At 43.9% G+C, this 23862-nt stretch overlaps 1 protein-coding gene across 1 annotated transcript in view; it reads right to left on the bottom strand.

The window, feature by feature from the left end:
• CFAP61 (cilia and flagella associated protein 61) overlaps positions 1 to 23862 on the bottom strand; it is a 298453-nt gene that overhangs the window by 142765 nt on the left and 131826 nt on the right. The window contains exons 15-16 of the mRNA XM_044263545.1: positions 22968 to 23174; positions 19826 to 19960 (exon numbers count right to left, since the gene is read on the bottom strand). Coding sequence (XP_044119480.1) covers positions 19826 to 19960; positions 22968 to 23174 — 342 coding nt within the window. The remainder of the gene's footprint in view (positions 1 to 19825; positions 19961 to 22967; positions 23175 to 23862) is intronic.

The raw sequence follows: 23862 nt of genomic DNA, 5'->3' as shown, positions 1-23862 counted from the left end.
GTGTCTTGTCCCCAGTCAGAGAAGTACCTGGAAAAAGTGTTTGAATGAAATCAATATTCTAGCAACAAAGCCAGTCTAACTTGTTGGAGAAGGCAGTTGGATATGCGAGATGATTCTCGCCTTGGGGCATCAGGATAAACCCATTCAGTACCCTGATGCCAGAAATTCTGCCATCAAAACTTTAACATAGAGCTTAATGCAACAATGTCAACTCAACAAATAAATCTTGAGCGTCTACCATGTGCCAAACATTGGTCCATGGTCTATGTGCTGAGCTAAGAATGAAGCATGGTTCCCATCTTTAATTAGCAATAAGTCAGGTGACAGACCTATAAACAAGTAAAACACAGTACATAAAATGCAGTGATAAGGGGAGTGTGTCAGGAACCCATTGCTATGTAACAAACCAATCCAAAATTTAGTGGATCAAAAGAACACACATTCCTTTAGTTCATGATACTGTGGGTTGGTAGCAAAGGCTTTTTAGAGCTAGGCTATTCTGGAAACAGCTGATGTTGGGGTGGTCTGGGATGGCAAGGAAGTCTTTCTGAAGAAAGGGCCAACAGAGCTGGATTTAGAAGGATCAATAAATGTTCAGATGGACAAGGGAGAGAACTTTCTGGGTGAGAGGGAAAAGCCAGGAAAAGGGTCTGGAAGGGTGACACCTCCCACTGAAATACAGATTAGTCCTCTATAAATGCATTTTCAGAGGCTGTCCAGAGAAGGCAGAATGGTTCTGCCTGGGCAATCCAGGAGGTGAGCGGGACACAGACCGGGAGGGAGAGGAGGAGCAGAGGTCAAGAGAGAAGGCTGGGAGAGAAAACCCACAACCAGCTGTGCTGGTGCTGCCATCTCCCACCTCTGGGCACAGAATAAAATGAGAACTTTTCCATTTCCTAGGGGAGAGGCTGTTTGCTCAGGTCACATACGTAACTATTTGCACTGCCGGTTTAGACCTCTGGTTCATTTGTTAGGAAAATGACAACCATGGAGAAAAAGAAGTAATTTTCCTGAGCACCTCTGTCCAACTGAGTGCTATTCCCAGATACAGCTTTTCAGTCGCGCTGTCTCCTTACTATTTATTTTCACCCCTGGTGATTTTCAACTTGCTTGCTTGTCCTGGGAGCAAGCTAAAATGCCTGCCTCCCTTTTTCATTTGGAAGGTGTGCCTTCAAGTGCACTTTCAGTCTTTCAATTAGGCTCATTATTCCTGTTGACTTCCAAATGTACCTCTGTTTGAAGGAATTAAGTCTATCTCTTTCAACTCAGTGCAAACAATGGTTTGTATTCTTTTTCACATGACTTAAAAACTCTGCACACCAAAAGTTTCCCTGGGCTTTTTTTTGTGAGAGCAATGCACAATGATTGTTTGGAGAGAAGAAGGCTTTCTGCAAATTCCTATGGAGAATGCTAAGGCTAAAAACAAAGTTCAAAGGAATTTGGTCAGAATCAATGGGTTCAAGAGGAAGGAAGACAACAAACCGGCTTCTTTTGAAATTGAAAAGAAGGGAGCTAAGCAGAAACCGCCACAGGAAGAAACTCACAAACAATAAATGGGAGCGGCCACTGCCCAATTAACACAGAGATACATCTGGAGCAGGGAAAGTCAGGGTCTTGATCCCACCGCTAATTCTTATGAACAGATGAGCCCATTGCATGGAAGAAATTAGTTCAGAAAATTTTCACTTTCCTTCTTCTCCTCATTCTTTGAATCAATTCCCAATGATTCTGAACACTTTTTAGAAATGCTAATTCCATGCTCTCAACAGAACTTTTCCAAAATAAGCATTTAAATATCTGAAATTACAACACACACACACACACACACACCACCACCACCACCACCACCAACAACAACAACAACAATCCTGCTATAATTAATTAGTACAAAAGGCCTTGCCATGCCTGGAAGAGAAGCTGGCTTGCCACTGATGTGGGAACCACCTATGGGATGGCAGGTGGGAATTCAGGGTGCTTGATACCCCCCACGCACAAAATCAAGCAGGAGTCCTCAGGAGAAGGTTCCCCTTTGCTTCACCTTGTTCTATGTTCAAACACAAAACTATTTTCAGAGACAAATCCCTCTTGGTGGGATGGAAGGGAATAGGCAAGCATATTGCTCTGTCTTTACACCTGTGCACCGCTGACATCATGCTTCGGTGCAAAGACAGGCCCGCCCTTTTAATTTCTCACATGCACGTCAGCGGTAAACAGTCCCAGCGTTCGTGTTAATGACACCATCTGGCGCCTCCCATAACTGTGTCGCGTTCGGCTTCCAAACAAGATGTAATGGCAGCAACACATGAAACCCACTGACATTTACAGTAAGGAAATTTATTATCAGTCATCGGTTTGGTATAAATGTGTTTGCATGACTGCTGGGGCTATAAAATCATCACCTTTGCCAGGCAAGCGAAGGTGCAATAAATAATGGATTTTAAGCCATGCATGTACTACCAAATCATTAAACATTTATCACACGGGCACAATAGCATCTTCAGCAACAGTTACCACTTGAAAAATTAATGCCACTTTGGAGGGTTAAGTGAAAACCACTTAGTCTGAGCTTTAATGATTTTTAATAGGGTTTTTATAAAATACAAGGATTTTTTTCATTTTGAATTTTTTAGCTGAATATGATATATATGTAAATATCTCTTCTATGACAATTTTCTCATGAGGTACCACCACCCCATACTCTTTTGTTAAAAAAAAAAGACTCAAAGATATAAGCTGAAATCTTTCTTGAAAGAAATCATTATTAAAACCTTTTCAGAACTAGAAATGACACAAGAAAGGTTCTTTAGGAATCAGATGACATTCTTCCTTTTAAAATCCTTGATGGATTAGTCAGCATGGCTGCAATTAAATCATTTTAACTTTGAATTAAGGAAATAAGTAAGTATTAAGTCAAAACCCACCAAATCCCCTGAGAAATCTAGCCACATTTGTCCCTATTACTTACTCCTTTAAAATACTCTCCCTACGGGGGGCCTAATGATTTTCTCTTATATATTTGTTCATTGGGAATCCATGGCTTAAAAAGAAATCCACAGAAGTAATAATTCAAAATACAAATAGACTGGAGGATGGTTATTTGCTTTATGGAGAATTTATCAAAGGAAACTCTTCAAAGCAACAGAGAGGAACCTAGGTGGGAACTAGTTATTTATTTTCTTCCTGATCACGGAAGAGTGGAGGTGGGAAGTCAGTGACTGCCCCTACACAAGCCTCCCGGGATGGGAGGTCAATCAGCAAGCCAGGCCTGGCCGGAGCCATTGTGCCCAAGAAGCTCCATCACGGGATGCAACGAGAAGAGGTTGTTAAACCACCACCATCTTAATACGTGAAATGCTCACCTAGCAAGAGGAAGCACAGTCAGCTTTACATTTGGTGCACGGCACTGTTTTTAAAAATATAGCTTTAGGGGTGCCTGGGTGGCTCAGTGGGTTAAGCCTCTGCCTTTGGCTCAAGTCGTGATCTCAGGTTCCTGGGATTGAGCCCCGCATCGGGCTCTCTGCTCAGCAGGGAGCCTGCTCCCCCCCCCCTGCCTACTTGTGATCTCTGTCAAATAAATAAATAAAATCTTTAATAAAAAACAAACAAACATGGCTTTAGGCAGAAGTCAAGAAATGACTGAATTAGAGATTTCTAGCTCAGCTTGTGAGTGAGGCTTAGCTCAGAGTTACTCTGCAGTTTTTATGGGCCCCCAGCTCTGGGATTTCCCTTCCCTTCCCATGCACACACCAGGAACAGGGAGCAGGGGAGAGAGCACTGGGAGGGTTCTCCCTGGAAGGAGGGGCAGGATGGTCTGCACAGCACATCAGGAGGCCTGCTCCTGATCTTGAATCAATGGAAGGAAATGTGGAGATTTCAATGCCTTCATTTCCAGTAAGGACTACTGTCTAAATGGGTCAGGGGGTTGCCCCTCTTTGTGTGCCTTAGAACTGAAATCTAAGGTCTGGTCAAGGTGAGGGCTTCCTTAATTGTTGGGGAGAATTCCTATAGGGAACATCCATCCTCTGGAGAGCAGGAGTGGAGAGATCCCGGCAATGCCCCCCACGAATACACACATGTGCCCCCTCTGCTGGTCCCAAGTCACGGAGAGAGAGCATCGGAGCCCAGCCCGAGCAGACAGAGGATTGGGTGGCCACGTGCTCTGCATCGCTGTCCATAAATACCCGGGAGCCATCATCGTTTTCATCCATTACATGATAGAACGACTTGCATGACTAACTAGTGGGATTGGGCAGAAGGTAAGCCAATCCACTGGGATTGCTGTACTATCATGAAATAACACATATTGCTTGAGCCTTGACATTAAAAGTACCAAGCAGGGGAATTCTTCTAAAGTGGCTTCTCTTTCCAATATCCTGTGTGAGGGCCACACACCCCGGCCTGGTCCTTCCATCTGTCACTAATTAATTTAAATATTTCCTAGAGATCTAGCTGTCATATTATGTGTTCTGGAAATGACTATCAGGGCTCTCCCAGTGGTTGAGAATCAATGAATAATACCTAGAAGACCTTGCTCATTTCTTTCCAAGTTATGTCAGCTCCCCGATACTTTATTAATCACTCTGTGTGTGTTCATGGGTGTGTGTATGTGAGAGAGACAGACAGACAGACAGAGAGCATGCGAGAGTACGCCATGGCAAAAACAGCTCTCCTGGGGGTGTGATACAAACCGACAGCCTGAATGCAACTGTGAAATGAAAAAACAGTTAACAATGAAGGAAGAGAAACAAAAAGCAATTCAACAGATGCATGTCATTTTTACTCTTCAGTGTGGATCGGTTTTTCTTGTTAATTATATCACCTATTCTTTCCTTATATTGATAATTACATAATTACATGAAACAGATGGGTGACAGAATGCACCCAGATGGCGAGAACGTAAACAGGCTTACAAATTGCTTATTCTTGAGCATATTATAAAGAATTATTTAATAATACATAGATTTCTATACTCTACACATCTGTCAAGGAAAGCCTTCAAAATAGCAGTTACTTTGTCATTTTTTCTTAAACAGATACAATGCCCTCCCCAGGAATTCCTAGGAGGCCAACTGCCATCTAGGGAAAATATTTAACCTTTTCCAATCATTTGGATACCTGAAATTCTGAACTCTTAACTGAGTTGGGTTTTTTTTTTTGTTGTTGTTGTTGTTTTATTATTATTTTTTTTATCCTTTATTTAAAAACAGAAGTTACTGCTTCAAGGGGCGTTACAACTCCACACAGCTCTGGTACTGCTTTGAGTAAGCTATGGGAGGTTAACAAGAAAAGGAAGGTTTGAGTACAAAATCTGAAATGTTTAACTGCATCTGTTGGGCTTGTGGCATGCAATTCATTTAAAATAACTGTGAAGGGCACCTAGGTGACTCCTTCTGTTGAGCCTCAGGCTTGGGCTTAGGTCATGATCTCAGGGTCTTGGGATCAAGCCACATGTCGGGATCTCTGCTTGGCAGGGAGACTGCTTCCCTCTCTCTGCCTGCCTCTCTGCCTACTTGTGATCTCTCTCTCTCTTTTTCAAATAAATAAATAACATCTTAAAAAAATAAACAACTGAAATCGGGACGCCTGGGTGGCTCAGTCTGTTAAGTGGCTGCCTTCAGCTCAGGTCATGGTCCCACCACCCTGGGATTTGAGTCCCACATCAGGCTCCTTGCTCAGCAGGGAGCCTGCTTCTCCCTCAGCCTCTGCCTGCCACTCTGCCTGCATGTGCTCTCTCTCTTTCTCTCTCTCTGACAAACAAACAAACAAATAAATATATAATCTTAAAAAAAAATAACTGAAATCAAAGGCAAAGCTTCAGTCCTGTCATTGGGTATGTCCCCATGGGAATGTGTCCAGGTGGAGGAGGTCCTCACGTGCAGGCAAGGGGCAGGCCCTGGGACCGCCTAGGTTTCAGACAGGTATGAAGAAGGGAAATCAGCTCCTTCCTCCTGGCCCCCACACCACCCCTCTACCCCTCAGGTCAGGTCTTTGCTTAAATGACCTTTACCAAAGCGATTTTCCTGACCCCACTTCCCCACCTCTTATCTTCCATCTCCTCCAGGTTTTCTTGTTTTTATTTGCAGAGAAATATAATGAAACCAATTGAACAGTTTCATGGAATTACTTAATGTTTTTCTATGTTTTATTTTGCAAAAGATGATATTCAGAGCTGTTTTTTTGTTTTGTTTTGTTTTGTTTTTTAAATTCCCTCTAGCACTGGGGCACCTGGGTGGCTTTTGGTTAAGCATCTGCCTTCATCTCAGGTCATGCATGGTCCCAGGTCCTGGGATCGAGTCCCGAATTGTGCTCCCTGCTCAGCGGGGAGCCTGCTTCTCTCTCTGCCTGCCGCTCCCCCTGCCTGTACTCTCATGCTGTCTCATGCTCTCTCTCTCTCTCTGGCAAATAAATAAAGTCTTTACAAAAAGTTTCCCTCTAACACCAGCATAATTATTTTTTTGTTTGTATGTATTTCTTTCCTGCTTTTCTTATATGCATGTATATTTTTATATAGTTGAAATAAATCCCTAATTAGCCAGAACAAAATAAACAGATGCATTTGGATACTTAGGGCCTAGAGATTCTTTTGGAATTTGGGCTTGGTGGGCTGTCCACCAGTGAGGCAGGTCACCAGAAGGCAAGCCACTCATGTCCTGTCTCACTTCATGCCCAAGGGAACCTGGATCTCAGCCTGGCTGCCTTGAGAGGATCCAAGGGTTCCTGGGCCCTAGGCATCATCCTCCAGAACAAACAGCCCCCACACAGCAAAACAGTAGGTAGGAAAATCCTAATGAAGAATAGCGTCAGGTGCCCACACCAGACAAGATAGAAGGGGTGACGAACCAAGGTCATGGACAGGGCACTGGGCATAGAGTTGAATCTAGCTACCCAAATGCCTTCAGAGTCTGGCATTTACCCCTGCCTTTGGAGTGAATCAGATCACACAGGTGTGTATCTGTCTGCGTGTCTATCCCCCTATTGATGACACAAAGGGAGCGGTGAGCTGTTAGAAGTCACCTGGCCCAGGGGGCCACTAGTTGGGGTCCTACTGACACAGAATGATTCCAGACCCAGTGTGTACAGAGGGAGGCTCTCTAGTAAACTAATTAAAATAGTGGCCGATTATATATACTTCCATGGGACACTATCAGACATCATTTATGACCAGTTCACAAATTACAACTTGTGATAGAAAATGCCTGGGGGTGCCTGGGTGGCTCAGTTGGTTAAGTGTCTGACTCTTGATTTCAGCTCAGGTCTTGATCTCAGGGTTGTGAGTTCAAGTCCCCTGCTGGGCTCCATGCTGGGTGTGGAGCAGAGAGAAAGAGAGAGAGAGGAAGGGAGAGAGGGAGGAAGGAAGGAGAAGGGAAGGGAAGGAAAGAAACGGCAAAAGAAAAGAAAGTGTGTGGTTCGATTTTTAAAATCAACAATCACCTCCGGTTTCACTAGAGCACCATACTGAGGGTCAGTGAATGGAGGTGACAACGGGGACAGTTTCGGCCAGAGGAGCTTCACCAGGGTGACGGGAGAGCACTGTCCCAGACTGGCTCCCTAGCAGCGTGGCTCCTTTCAGTTAGACACATAAACTGCCATAAAAACCTTGATTATAACGACTACCATGGTGATCATTTCAGCGCACTGAATTATATTACAAAAACAGAACAAACAAAAGCTGGGACACGACTGAAGAGTGTGAGAAGTAGGAGCAAGGGTATAGGATGTAATTTACGTTTATTACCAGGGGTTCCAACTGCCGGAACGGCCCGTGCTGTTGTCGACTCGTGTTTGAGATCTCCAACAAGTAGCAATAAAAAACCTTTACGGCTCCCACGCTCCTTCCATACCTATTTATTCTATCTCTCTCTCTCTCTTTTTTTTTCCTCCTGTTTTTAAGCTGCCCTTTTTGTTTTCTTTCTTGCTTATTAAGTTGGTTACCATGGAGATCATGACGTCAGTAATCTTGACTCAGCTTAATGGTCTGGAGGCAACAGACTGGATAATGGTTTTTATTTTCCTTAAAGAGCTTCGACCCCAGAGAAAGGCGGCAGTGTTAGGATGGAAGGCAGAGGACTTGGAGCTGCCCCTGGGATGGGGGCAACGTGCCGGGAGAAGGCACGGGGCGGGGATCCCCGGGGCTGAGGCAGCAGGGGGCAGGCCAGAGTGGGCAGAAAGGTAGCCAGCACTTTGGCTTGCTCCTTTGCCTCCAATTGGGGCAAATGTCACTTTCCCTTCAGAGTTGGTGAGTGTGTAAATGAGGACAACTGAACTCAGAAGGCTTTATGAAAATTACTAAATTGTAGAAAACTTCAAATCTACCTGAGCTCCATGGGAATGTATGACCTCTCTAGGTTCCTGGCTGGCTTGTCTGTTTCCCTAGTCTTTCGCATCTTCTAAGAAAGTGTATCTTACTTTTTAAAACAAGAATTTATTTATTTTCAAAATCACCTTACTTATTGTCATCTGGACAAGCATACTCTTTAATTCCTATCCCCTATTTCTCCCCTTTCCCGACCTCCTTCTCTTCTGGTAACCATCAGTTTGTTCTCTATAGTTAAGAGTCTGGGTCTTGGTTTACCTCTCTCTCTCTCTTCTATTTTTTTCCTTTTTAAACTAGAATTTATTAACAAGGTACAACATCTAAAAGCTTTCATGAAAAGATCTAAAAGTTAGATTTATAATATGTGCATCCATGGACATAAAATCACTTCATAATGAATGGAGCTATGTTTTTCTAATTCCTCCATTGGCCAGAGGCAGTGAGCCAGCCCCACAGGGGCCTTCTTGGTCTGCAATCTGTGTGTATATTATTGTTATCATCATGGAGGAATACTACTTAATATTAACAGATGTATTTCATTCCTGTCCTGTTTACTCATGACTTTTCCTGACATCTTCAGGCAGCAGTCAGGGGACACCAGCCATTGGACAGACAGCTGCAGAAGAGTGAGTAGGTCACTTCTTTTCAAAACTCATGGCAGATTGAGAGAAGATTTTTGAGTCTCAGAAAAGCCTGACTTTTGAGTATCAGAAGTCACAGTTGATGCCTCACTTCTTAAACGATAGATTTCAAAAGAACACATGGTGACAACAAGGTCTGTTGTCCCTATACCGGAAGAGGGAGGAAAAGAGGAGGGAAAGAGAGACAAGTATAGAACAGGCCTCTCCTTCCCTCTGGTTAAAGCCATAAAAGTGGAAGACAGGGACAGGATCCTCAAAGAGGTTCTGGAGAACATGGGAATATGGGAGCAGAGCAACCTGTGCCTCACAGGGATGCCCCTGCCACCTGTTCTGAGAAGGGTGGAGATGGTTGAGGGCGGTGTCAGGGCAAGAAAGAAGATGAGGCAGGTCATGAGCTTTCCAAAGCCCAGAGGGGGGCAAGAGGGAGAGAGCCGGAGAGGGAAGCATAGGGGGTGAAAGAAAGAGACAGCGGGGTGTGGGGGAGAAGGATATATACTGAGAAAGACAGACAGGAAGAGTACACTCCAGTCAACAGCCTGCCTGACTCGAACAGTTCTCAAGGCCTTGAAGAGAATGTCCCCACTGTAAGTAGTTAAGGGCCAGCTGGGGACCTGGATGACAAAATAAGGGATGTGTTAGGACAAGCTGAAGTTCTGAGCACCAGACCATGGCTCCCCAACCCCTCCATGCCTTCGTGATACCAAGATGCTTCATGGGCTCTCAAGAACTGTAATGTCTTCCCTACTGGGGGGAGAGGGGAAGAGGGAAAATTCCTGAATGAACTCCATTTAAACGTTAAATGGTAAAATTTACTTGGAACTGATGGAGATTACTTCTCCCTTCAGGTGGAGTGGAGACTCCATGGAAAGATTCAGTGGAGCCCAAGAAAAATGGGAAAATGGAACACTGCCATCTTGTAGACCTCATTATCTGACTCCAAACATTTATATCTGATAATAAAAAAGGGCTTCCTGCATGCTGGTGGTTTACTTAGACAAAGCAAACCCATTGCAAAGAGAAATGATCTTTTCAAAGTAGGGAATCATAACTTTCATTTTCCTAAATTCTAAAACTTCATGTTTTTTGATTCCAGAAAGAGTAGCTTTACCTTTGACCTAGCAAAACAGTTTCCAGGAATTTGCTGAAAGGACATAATGATGAATATCCTCAAAAATAACAAGAATGGACACGGCAGCATTGTTCATAATGATATAATTTGGATAAAGACTGAAATGACCAACATTAGGGAATTGGCTAGCAACACCAGTGGTGAATCTTGGGATCTGGCACAGGATGCTGCCGTCCCAAAGCCTGCGCCTAGCAGCTGTCTAGCCTCGGGTAAGTTATGTCACACAGGACATCACAGGCCGAAGACAATGGGTGCTACATTCCAAAGAAACTCCTCTTGTGAAGAATGTCAAAGCAGGTGGACAAGTACTGGTTAAATGACTTTTAAAGCTGTCACTCACAATGAGAATATAAAAGGGTAAGAAAAATAGATATAAGAGAAGATTCTTCTGGAGATTTCCTCAGTGAGCTACAATGATCTTCTTTGGGTCAGATGCCACCCCACCCCAAAGAGGAGACATGGGGATGGCCTTGTCTTTCACTTTAAGTCTCAAGAAAAGGGCATGGGGGTCCTCAGCCACCCTCACATGAGCTCCCACAGTTAGTTGACCAAGTGGACTGCTACGTGATTTCTGCCCGAGAGATCTGAAGGGCACATCAGGTCGGTGGCTGCTGCTGGGCAACAAAGTGAAGGTGGCCTGCAGCGGCCATCTGTTGACAGGTGTGGACTTTTATCGGAGGTTTTTCCTAGGGGGCCACCTTGAGGGGAGATTAAGACTCAGGCTGCAGAGCTAGAGGGTTCTTTTTTTTTTTTTTTTTTTTTTAAGATTTTATTTATTTATTTGACAGACAGAGATCACAAGTAGGCAGAGAGGCAGGCAGAGAGAGGGGGAAGCAGGATCCCCTCCCCACCTAGCAGAAAGTCCGATGCAGGGCTTGATCCCAGGACCCTGAGATCATGACCTGAGCTGAAGGCAGAGGCTTTTACCCACTGAACCACTCAGGCGCCCCAGAGCTAGAGGGTTCTTGCCTGCAGGAGGGGTTGGGGGTGGGAGGTCCCCAGTGACAGGAATCTCTGAGGAAACCAAGCACCCGCCAGGAGAAGAGGAGTCCGGCCCACAGAGCAGGAGCTATCCAATGACAACAGCAGTCACAGAAGGAATCCACCGCCCCTCCTCCCTGCCCTGGCCCCCCAGTTTCACAAGGACCAGGAATATAGCTAAATAACAAGAAACTAACAGGTTTAAAGAAAAATACCCCGAACTGTAATAAGCTAAAGAGATGCTAAATAAGTGGGAGCTTGGTGAGTTAGAGAGAAAAGGGCCTCTCTGCCCTCCTTCCCCAGGTACAGGCTTCCACAGGGGGAGCAGGAACTCTAATCTTCAGAGGAAAATGGAGTTTTGATTATTACAGGAAATGAAACTGGACATTTCGTGGAATGAAGATAAGGTTCTGTGATTTGGAGGGGTGACCCATGCAACTTTTGTTACCTAAAACTGACCAGAAAAGTCACAGGCCTTGCCTACTTTCTGCCTGGGTACCGCGGGAAGGGGGGGGGTGGGGCGGAAAACCCGGCAACAGAGAGCACATTTACAGAGCGGCAGAAGGCAGAAATCAAGTGGCTTTGTCATTAGTCCCACAAGTCCTGCTGGGCTTAATGCTCTGCTACATAACTGAAACTCTCCTCACCTGTTTGCTCCCCTGCTCCCCTGCAAATCGGGGACAATGACACCCCGACTTCTGTGAGTTGATCCGTGCAGGTGTCTGACACAGAGCCCAGCACAGGAAGTATTCACGGACGGTTAGGGGGTCGTTCATCACAGGGCAAGTGCAACCACTAAAGGGACATTCTGGAATACTTCGTAACATGCAAAGACATTCACGATATATTCAGTGTAAAAGTGTGTTTCAAAATGCCGTATTTGATCGCCCTGAATTTTTTTTTCCCACAGTAAATAAGCTAAAAGTAAAAACACCAAAATACTAACAAAGGTAACCTAGTGAGAGAGGATTGCAGGTTGTAGGGATTTTCTATTGATTTTTCCTAAAATTTCTAACTATCAATATGGACTGCTTTTGCAACAGCCTTTTTTTTTTTTTTTTTTTTTTTTAAATCAAGAGGAAAAGAAGTAACTTCCTGAGTCAGAGTCAGCATCTGCAGGGCTAATTGTCCCCTTTGTCATTTTATATCCCCAGCTATTTAAAAATACACAAAGCAAAGCCTCCTGTTGGTGCTGCCTTGCCTTTTCCTCCCTGAAGGCGGATTGTGAAGAAGCCACTTAGCTGTGAAGGCCAGTTCCTGCCCCAGGGAGCCCAGGTCCACCCAGGAGCCTGGCTTGGCTGGGGCCCTCCAGAGCCAGAGCAGGCAGCTGATGTATCCCGAGGCGCTTTTGGACCTCTGTGGTATTCATTACTCTGGCTCTGCAGGGAACAGAATGCATTTTTTTTCTTCCTACCGGGTTGTGGCAAGAACCCGATCAGCATCCAGGAAAGCCCCAGGATTCTCTCTCTCTCTCTTTTTTTCCCCCTGTTCTGAGCTGTTTTAAAAGGGGTAACACTAGGAAAGGTGGACTCAAACAAAGGACAGGCTGGTGGTTTAAAAACCAGAAAGTGCTTCATTTCTCTCTTGTGGTTTGGATGGGCTTTTTTTTTCCCCCTTCCTGCTGCTGGAGCTCTTCTAACTGTGCATGGAGGCCTACAGAAGGCTGATGAGCCAGCAAGGGTAAGGCAAGGAAGACAAGATCAGGAGAGATCAGATTTTAGGAAAAATTCTGCTTTCAGAATGACTGAAGCTAGTATTGTGGGTGTACAGTCAACCAAGAATGATGCTTTCCAGGAGTGGTGGAGAAGCCCTGCTTCCGAACTGAAAGAAGAGTTAGGTACACTGCCTGGCCATGGCCTTGAGTGGACCAGCACTTGGCCACTTATTAGCAGGAATGCTGGGTCTCACTCAAGAATGAGAGAGTGCAAAATGGTGCAGTCACTGGGGTAAACAGTTTGGAAGATCCTCAAAATGTTGAACATAGAGTTACCATATGAACGAGCAATCCTACTCCTAGGTATATACACCCAGGAGAAACAAAAACATATAGCCACATAAAAACCTGTGCAGGAATGTTCGTTGCAACGTGATGGAAACAACTCAAATGTCCATTGACTGATGAATGGATAAATAAAATGTAAAATGTAGCCGATACATATAATAGAGTATTCTTCAGCAATAAGAAGGAATCAAGTAGGGGCGCCTGGGTGGCTCAGTGGTTAAGCATCTGCCTTCAGCTCAGGTCATGATCTCAGGGTCCTGGGATTGAGTCCCACATCGGGCTTCCTGCTCAGCAGGGATCTGCTTCCCCCTCTCCCTCTGTGTTCCCTTGCTCTCTCAATCTCTCTCCCAGTAAATAAATAAAATCTTAAAAAAAAAGGAATCAAGTACTGATACACACAAGAAAATGAATGAAACTTATAAACATGCTAAGTGAATGCAGACGGTCCCAAAATGCCACATCGTATAACTCTACTTCTACAAAATGTCCACAGTAGGCAGATACATGGAAACAGAAATAAATCAGTAATTGCCTAGGGCTGGGGAAAGGGAGTAGCTACTAAGGGCTTTCTTTCCTGGGGTGACAAAAAAAGTTCTAAAATTAGATGGTATTGTTTGCCCAACTGTGTAATATACTAAAAGCTAATAAATTTCATAATTTAATGGGTGAATTGTAGGACATATAACTTATGTCTCAATAAAGCTGTTCAAGAGAAAGGGAGGGAGGAAGGCACAGAGAGAGGGAGAGAGAGACAGTGATTGTCCTATGATATCTATCCTAGAAAATGAGGATAAGACGTCGGATTGATTTTTGATGATGTTGCGATTGTTAAGAAGTAACTTTACTTTTCAGTGTCTTAGCTTATCACACCCTGAAGATCTCATTCTGGCATTCGATCACAGGTCAATTTCTAAACAATGTCCAGGCTTGTCAATTATGCCACTAGAGTATATCCTATCCATCCCTGGCCTCCCAGGCAAACCTTCAGTCTCTTTCCCAGGGCATTTATTCTAGCACTTTCTAAGAACACTGTGAAGCCCCATGTAGCACAGAACTGAATATCGAGAAATTTATAACACAACATAACCTATGTATGGGATCCCAATTTTTCCTCCTTTCCCAGCAGCTGCCACTATCATTTCAAAAGGTTTGCAACAATAAGCTAGAGAGAGAAGTACCAATAGCCTGATCAGTGGGTGTTTAAAAATTGACCCTGGCACACCAGCCTGGCCCTGTGCATCTGTTCCTTCCCAGGCAAGCCCTGGCCAAAGTCAGGCTGGCCCAGAATCAGAATCAAGAATGAAGGACTCAGCCAAGAGGAAAATCCAAACCTCTCTGAGGGAAAGACAGTTATCTGTGGGTCACCTTTTGACTAAGGATCTGGTGCCAGATATCTGGGAGATCCCAAAAGGTCTACTGTCAAGCCATCTTCTTTTTCTGTAGTTTTGGTCTTCCTACAATGACTTGTGATAGCAGCACTTTTGCTTTTTAGATAAGAGAATATATATATCATGATGGTTGAAGGCAGGGTTCTGGCAGCAGACCATCCAAATCTGAAGCTCTGCCAATGAATTAGTCTTTGGACAAGTCATTTCCCCTCCTTCCCTGCAAGCCTGTTTTCTTTAGGTACCCTGAGGAGGGGAGTAGCCGTGACTCTTTACACGTGCTGATGTGAGCGTCAAATGGGATGATTCATGGCAAGCCTTTAGTAAGGCTGTTGGGAGAAATCGCTGCTGTTGCGATTTTTCTGTAAATTTAAAAGGAAGGAATTATGAGAATAATGAGACTAAATCACTGATGGCACATGAGTCATACTTCTGTATACCTGTATACTGCATATAATACTAAACTAGATAGTGTTCAGAGAACTGGAATGAAATGACCACAGAACTTGTACTGTTTGAAGGAGGAAAAAAAAGAGCTCATGAAGGAATGTCTATAAACTATCCCAAGAATGTCAGAGAAAAGTGTTCATCATAAATAGGAGCAAACACACTTCCTATAGGTAGTGCAAATGGCTAAGAAATGGCTTGAAAAATCACCCTTGACTCATAGGCGTGATTTAAAGTGCGTTAATTTCATTTCAAGATCCTATCACCATGGTCACACTGAGAGGATCAGGGCATATACGATGTTGAAAAACAAGCATACGTATTTTTAGTAACCACTATCGAGGAGAAGCCAAAGGGCTGATTTCAAAATACACCACACAATCTGACCACAACTACAACCAGTGGAGACTAACCATGGGCAGCCAAAGTTCCCAAGTTTAAAGAAGGGGTTGGGGTACAATCAAGCTGGGGAAAATTTAGCAGGTGCTGGAAGAATAATGCAATTTCCTAGGGCAGCAGATGCACAAGTGAAACAGTATCCAGTAACAGTCCATCAGATGGTAATTACCGCTGGACTGGGGAAGAACAGCCGAGATGAAAAGGGACAATTCAAAGGGTAACTGAATGCCAGTCAGTGACATCTTCTTGAGAGATCACATACCAAAAAAAAGCCAGCCAGCACTTAGCTCTGAGAAGGGGGGGGGGTTAAATAAACCATCATTTTCCTTTGTAGAAGGACAAAGGGAACATGGAGGCCTCAAAGAATTCATTAGTCAAGACTTTAAAAGACCATCACTAATCAACCACCCACCACAAATAATAACCACAGGCATCGATTGCCCTGAAAATGAGATTCCTGCATCATCTGAAAGATAATAGCTTGGTTTGGTCCCAAAAATATGGGGGGGGGGAGAAAAGAAAGAGAGATGAGTTCACACTGTAATTCCATGGATCCCATAAACCAAGATGAAGGGCAAAAGACACCAAAATGAATGATGGGGAGCATGTATGAGACTGAAGTGAGCACAGGAGCTGTTTCAGCTCAAAGCAGATTTTCTGGTGTTTCATATTATAAGTAAGACTCATTTGAAATGAAACAAGTGTCAGAACAAACGCATTCCTGACCAAGTGATGGTGGAGACCCAGTGTGGATCCTTCCCCTGAGTTTGGCTCTCAACACCGGGGCCAGTGTGGCCTCTCCCATCCCTGGTTCAACTAGCCACAACAGTCCCCACATTAACACAGGCACCAGTCTGTGACCTTCCAGAGGGCAGGGGTCACAGTTATCTCTAAATGCCTATGTGGGAGCAGGCAAAGAAAGAAAATAGAACCATCCCAAAGTCAGTGTGGCTCAAACTGCTCCACGGTCTTTCATTAATATGGCCATTCAATTAATTCAGCCACATTCTGAGTATTTTCCTGGCTGTGCTTTTCATGCATGTGGACCATGCACTGATTCATTACAAAAAAAAAAAAAAATCTGTCCCAATAATTCTCACAATGTGAGGCCAAGATGGACAATTCAAGCTGAGCAATGAGTCTTCCAAGCCTGGCCCATGTGGTTATGGTCTTGGTCAGAAAAAAAAGCCTTGTCTCTTATCCGTGAATCTACACTGGTTGACTGTGGAGGTATTATGATGAATCTTTGAGACCTGCCTCTGTAATATGTGATGAAAATCATTTATGTGTTTTCCAGGTCCTTTCTTAAGACCCGATATGGGGCAGGCAGTCAATTAATACAACAATAGGGAAGGTATTACGGCAGAGACACCTATCATCCAAACCAGGCAGAAACCACCAGGGCCTTGGGGTGGGTGGGGACATATTTCCCTGCCAACAGTGATGAATTTCAATCACTGCTGGCTTGTGCCAGATTCAAATTGGCAACCCACCGAGATGAAACACTCTCTATCCCATTACTCATGCCTGGAGTGATCTGTTCCCTTGAAGACTGGCTTCCTACGTGAAAGCAAGGAAATGGATGGTCACTCTGAGATGGTTTAAGTAGGATAAAAGGTAAGAAAGGCAAGTACCCAGCCAGGGAAATGTGCGGACACGCTGAAGGAGCCATATAACCTCCATCTGCTAGGGGGTATAGCAAACTTGAAGGAAAAATAAAAGGAGTTCATTTAGTAACAACAGTCACTCAATTTCACTAAGTTCAATGGCTGCAACACTATTGCTCTCCTAAGAAAACAATGCTCCTAGGACTCTATAGAAATTCGTCCTAGAAAATTTCTATTTGGCTCACCCTTGTCTCAGATAATTGGCCTAAAGCATGAAATCCAACTAAAATATTGAAAAGAAAAAAAAATTTTAAATAATATAATTTAGCATTTTTACTTTTGAGTATCCAGTCCTGTCCCATGTGGATTATGGTCTTGATAATCCCTCAATAAAACTTTTAAGATTTCTGAAATATTTACTAAATCATGTTTGCTTAATCTAATTCTTTACTAGAACCTTCTCAATGAGGAGTACAATAAGTAGCAGCAAAAAAAGTCAAAATTCATAGATACAATAGACAACACGGCACAAAATGGCAGGTACCAAGCACCAGCCCCACCCGTCTGGTAAGTGGTTGTCTCCCTGGACCAGTGATTTAAACAATCCATCTCTGCTGTCCCTCGAAATGAGCTATGGCTCTACAGGGCACACACGGCACACTGAGATTACCACAGAAAAGTTTATGAAATGTAAGTAATGATTTTAACTCATACCAACCTGGGAAGTCATGATAAGATTGTTTTGAATGAAACAAAAAAAATTTTTTTTTCTGGCTTTATCCCTACCTGGAACTCCAGGCTCTGGAGATTCCTGGGGTTAGAGGTGGGGAGAAGTTGCTGGTATTCACAAAAACATTGTTCTTGGTAACCAGGTGACAGCTTTGCAAATTCCCCCCTTTCCTTGGAAGGGCTGAAGGCAATGGAGTCCCGTGAGGGCTTCTCCTAGCCCAATAATATGGTCTGTCCATCCTTGAAGGATTCTCAGCAGTGAGTGCAAAAGGGCAGCAACTCTCCTCCTTACCTTGATCTGACACAGAAGCTGCATCCTTGGGAAGGGAGGCACCTTCTCCTGGGGTCACCATGACTCTAGGGAAGCTGTTGCAGGGCGTGATAGAAGAAGCCACCTCTATGACCCCAAGGCACTCCCTTTGTGCTAAACCTGCGGGTCTTGGCTTTCATTCCAAAGGAGTCCAATCCAAAAACAGCCCATCTGGTGGCCGTCCCAAAGGTCCTCCAGATGGGCTTGGCCACTCTTACTTTCAGCATGAACAAACCGTAAATTGCAGTGCTCTGGGCCCTGCTACCTAGAACCTACCCATGATCCTGGATGAAATATATGTATCTGAGAATTGCTTCAAAATGATAAGGAGGAAGGAGAAGTGGGTGGGGGTGTAGATGATTCAAAATTGGCCAAGAATTGCAAGAAGAGGACATTTTTGAAGCTCAGTGCCAAGTATCTGGGTGTTTCAGTGCTAGTCAACATGGAGTCTAAGACAGGTGCCCATCGGCAAACTGTCATTGGTCTTGGAAGATTTAAGCACAGAGATGGAGAGAAGCATTCAGCAACTTTTATAAGCATTGAAGAGAGTAATTGTGTGTGTTTGATCTAAAAATAAAATAATTGGACTTGAGTTTTGTCTTCCTTTGTTGTTAAACTCATTCTTAAGGAATTCACCTTTTACAAAGCTATTGGTCTATGTTGGATTGTACCTTTAAAAAAAAAAAGAGGATAAGGTCCCTCAGCACAGACAGGATGAGAAGCCCTGCTTTATCTGGTTCTCTCTACTTCGGTATATGCTTGACCTTTTCCATAATAAAGAGTTAAGGAGGGAAAGAACTGCTATTGATTTTTAGTCACTCCACAAATACAAATTTAGAGCTTATCAGAAAAGAGATATAAATTTATTGTTCGTTTTACAAATGTAAGGATGATTGCAGGATTTAAGCAGCCTTGGTTACGGTGAGCAGGTGCCACTCAGCCGGGTCTTGATGGAGACCCTCCCATGCCCCACCCAGTGCACCCATTTGCAGACCGGGAGCTGGGGGCAGCAGAATGACATATTTCCTGCAGTGCTGGGGTTGCCCAGGCTCTTTATTTGAGCACCGTATCAAGCAACTCCTTGGCTAATCTTTTGGAGAGTTTAAACCTTCCACTTTTCTCTTTCCTCTCTCACAACAGACCAATGTCAACACACAGAGGGAATTTTTTTTTTCAACTTATTTAAATGGAAGTGCCTACAAATACAACAAACCCACATATGCACATCAACTTGACAAGATCATGGGTTTTTTTTCCAGCTAATTCATTGAACACGGCCATGTGTACACACACATGCGCATTTTCAGTGAAAGTGCAATCTAGGTTCTATTTGGGTTTCTTCTGTTCTGGTAATAAATGCATTCCGGGGTTGTTCATTTTAAGGCTAAGCCCCATGCCACCCCTGGGCAGCTCATAGGGTCCTGTTAATCATCCTGGCTCCCCACAGAGGGGTTAAAGCAAACCCAGCTTAGGACCCCGCTCTGCTGTCTCTGTCAGCTTTGTCCGACTTGTGAATGCCCACTTCTGCCTTGCAAACAAAATATCAGTGGAAAGGGGGATCCTGTGTTTGAGGAAGGAGAAAGAAAACAGAAATACATCGGGAGTTTGACTCCCGCCCACCTGGGCAGAGACATAAAGCGTCCCCATGGGGTCTGTCGTCCAGGGATCAGGCCACCCCTGTTTCAGGTTTCTGTGAAATAACCACCTGAGGGAAAGGGCTGCAGGGGGGCCTGGGCAGGGCGCCCCTGTAAGGGCACGAGCTCCAGGCTCCCTGTAATTAAGAAGCAGCCTGCTCCCGAGAAGACGGCACTGCTACCCCATCTGCCACGCCCGCGCGACTTGGCTCGGCGCCTCCCTGCCTGCTGCCGCCCGGCTACCCACCGGATCCTTGGAGACCGCCTTTGATGGAGCGTTGATGCCAAGCTTTTCCAGAGGATAGACAATCTGTCGTCGTGGCCGCACGGGAACCAAGTAATGAAGGGCGGATGTCAGGGAGTGGGCAGAGGAGTTCTGGAACTGAAAGACAGCAATCTCTGTTTTAGGGGAGAGAATGTGAGGGCAGTGCTGCACAGATGCCTGCGTGCGGCTTTACAAATACAAAAGTCTGAACCCGGCCAAATCGTAGAGGGGGGAAAAAATCAGCAAATAAACAAACAGACTCTTCGAGCGGAGGAATGAATTGTAGATAATGCCTGACACTAATGAAGATAATTACGAGAGTAATTACATTACTATCTCTGTGGGAATGACAGATAAACAAGTGGTTTGGTTTATAGGATTTTTCAGTACAAGTATTTTCCCCAGGAGGATATTCTTCTCCATAGTGATCATGAATCAGCTTGATTTGACCCCATTAAGCTCTGTTATCTGCGTCCTGTTAACCTTTGCGTGTTTGGCACAAGCTGCTTTAAGAAGGCACATAGATAAAAATGTCATCTGAGGGGAGGCTGAGCGCCGCCGTGGAGATCCTCCTTTTGTGAAAGGCACAGTTACTTCAAATGGATCTTTGTTGACAAAAAGAAGGGTTTTAAAACAAAAAGGTGAAACTGGAAAGTGGAGTGGGGGTTAGGGAAATTGTATCATATTATTTGACTTATATTAGTGCTAAATTATGAGGCGGATTTATGCTTACTGTAACAGACTACGATAAATCATGTTTTAGGAGAATGTGTTAAATATTCATTTTACCCCATTTTTAAAACTTGGCAGAGAAAACTGAACATGGTGATTTTTATTCCTTTCACATTTATGAAATCCGAGGGGGTTCAGGAATTAAACTGTGACACCAAAATCTCTAATGATATGTCTATGGAATTTAAACTGGAAAACAAACAAGTAAAACTAGGTTTAGTTTAATAAATAAGATGGTTTACGTATGACTTAGCTGCTGTTCGATAGCCCCCCAGCCCCAGGCATTTCTGAGAGCTTCAGAAAGGGATTTCTAAAATCCTTCACTGTTGAACTTCACACCCTGACCTTGCACACTGAAAAACAGAAGCCAGGAATTCCTAGCCAGAGTTTTGCTTTTATTCCTGGAGGATCTCCTAGCCTCCCTAGCACGAAAGCAAGGGTAAAACCATGTTCATAATGAGAGCCCAATGTTCACTTTTACTATAGTCAAGGGATTTATAGCAGAACTTGTCAATTCTTACCTAAATTACCTGGTATGGCTTCTGACCCTTGTTTAAACGTATATGTGTAAATCAGCTGGAAGTGCAGAGAGGAAAAATCTGTCTCCAAATGTGTTTCTATATGCTACGTGAAATACTGCGTAACACGTTCCAAATTCTCTACACGATTGAGGTAAATATGTGAACGTTCAGCAAAATGTCAAAGATACTATTTTTTATTACGGATGCAAAAGGACTTTCTGGACCAACTGGGCACATGCAGGCAACATCATGAATAAAACGTTAAGAATTTAATATCACATCCTGAAGGTCACTGCATTGGCAACTTGCCAAATGCAAAGTAAAAAGAAAATGTGCGGGACCAGGATTTTCCAGCAGAACAGTTCCCTTCCATCTCCTTAAGTTCAAATTTAGGACATTCGCATGTCTATCACACTGCATTTTGATAGGGAAAAAATCATCATTAGAGCATATTCTACCTCTTGCTGAAAATCTTTTCCACGTTTTTTCTTCTTCCCCATTTCCTCTGTACTTCCCCAGAAGGCTTTTGTTAAATAAGATACATTGGCAAAATTACTGGTTTGGGGAATGTACCGATAGCCTTTAGACTGTTTTTAAATTTAATGAATCATAGTATTTTAAAAATCTGCTTAACTCATGACAACATCCTGGACTCTGAGCAGAGCATGAGAAAGATTTTGGTCATGAATGGGACATGATGCGACAACTTCGCACTGGCATACGGATTGCGTCTCATCCCCTTTCAAGTCTACATGGAGCTGAGTGATGGAGGGATGGACTTGCCAGAAGCAATACCTTGAGAAGCCAGCTTGAAGAGACCCTTGCCTATGGAACAACCAGGACACTGTGTGTGTGTGTGCGTGTGTGTGTGCATGTGTGTGTGTAGACATACTGATGTGGGCATGCACACGTGTGTGACTCTTCTCGGCACTTGGACTGGGATGCAACTTTGAACAAGACAGACAAACAGGGGCACCTGGGGGGGCTCAGTCAGCTAAGGTCTGTCTTCAGCTCAGGTCATGATCTCAGAGTTCTGGGACTGAGCCCCATGTCCGGCTCCCTGGTTAGTGGGTAACCTGCTTCTCTCTCTCTTCTTCTGCTGCTCCCCCTGCTTCTGCTCTCTCTCAAATAAATATAAAATCTTAAAAAAAAAAAAAAAGACAATCACTTCTGCTTTCATGATAGAAGATAATTTAGCTAGTGAAAAGTGCTCTGAAGACTAAACAGGATAAGTGAAAGCAAGACTGAGGCACATGAAGAGCTTGCTATCTGTGCATGTTTGGATACACTGTAGATGGCTTTTACTGCAAAAGGATTAGTTTACATAAGTGAAACAGTGCTGGGCAGAGTTATACAGGTATTTGCTACATAAAGATTACATTACCTTCATACATCTCCGCTTTTTATCCATCCCTCTTATGGCAGTTGTTACAGGGTTTATTTGGAATGCTGAGAGCACATCGATCTTACAGGATTGAACTGATTTGTTCTATGAGTTTAAACAAGAGTGGTCTTTGCTTGAAGAACTCAATAGGATAATTTTGGCATTTCACTAAAGCCCCATCAGAAATTATTTGACTTCCATGCCCCTTAGAGCAATTTTGCACTTTTCAGTGTCTCTTTTGTCACTAGGGAAAAGCCAACAAATTGTTCTACTAATTATAATGGTTATAAATGTCTCTGAAATTTAGTCTGCTGGACTTTTCACTATAGTGTAATAATAAAAGGGCCAATGTGGCCATTTGAAATTCAGAGGCATGTTATAATCCGAATCCATTCAGCGAGGCAGGAATGAAGTATGGCACACAACACAGATGATGTCGCGAAAGCTGACGTGCTGGAAAAGTGAATGAATGGTGACGTTCTTTTACCTTGCCTTCCCTGGCCTGCGGGTAAACAGGGTAGTAGAGACAGGACTTAAAGCCTAAACGGAGGATCTCCTTTAGGAAAAACTTGGTGTAGTGCCGGAAGATAGGATTCAGGGCAAAGTGGTACAAGTGCCCATGTTCTTCGCGCTGGTGGTGACTGAAGTAGATGAAATCTTCAATGTTGTAATGGGATCGTATGTACTCTACATCCTAAAACAGAGGAGGGGAAAGGACATCTAAGGATGTTTTAAACAAATGGCGTGCATTTTGTCACAAAAACCTTGTAAAAATTACCTGAAGTACTATAGTTAGGAACTTGCTTTTGTCTCCTGTGATTTACTACCTCATTTCACTGTTCAGTTTTTGAAAATGGAAAACTACGTTTCCTGAAAATTCTGATCGCTTGTCTCTGAGGGGTGACAACACAGCTTTGGAACTGGTTCCTTACAGTCACGGCTGTTAAAAACCCAGAAAGCCTCGAGTCTCTGCTAGTGGCCAGGTGACAGGATGGCAGCTCGTCACCACTGCTGGAGAAGGGGAGCACCAGCTGGTCAGTGTGACCGACTGAACACGTACAAAACTCAGCAGCAGGACAAACACCGCCGCTGGTGTTCTCTGGACTCTCCCATCCTCTCTTCACCCATTAATGTGGAAACATGCCGTCCCACAGGTTGCATACTTTGACTGGCACGTGGGTTGGGTTGGGCTACAATAAAACCACAAGGCTAGACCTTGTCTATAGGCATTTCTTAAACTTTCTATGTCTCTCAAGTATTCTATTTTTAGACTGTGGAAGGTAATTTAAGGTAATTTAAAGGACTGGTGTTTACTTATACGAGAAAATATCAGGCATTTTGCTGGGCTTCTGTGGTTCTAGTTCCAACCATCACTTCTGGTC

This window comes from Neovison vison, chromosome 8 (assembly GCF_020171115.1).
Source record: "Neovison vison isolate M4711 chromosome 8, ASM_NN_V1, whole genome shotgun sequence".
Lineage (NCBI taxonomy): Eukaryota > Metazoa > Chordata > Mammalia > Carnivora > Mustelidae > Neogale > Neogale vison.
This window is presented reverse-complemented; position numbering and strand designations above follow the sequence as displayed.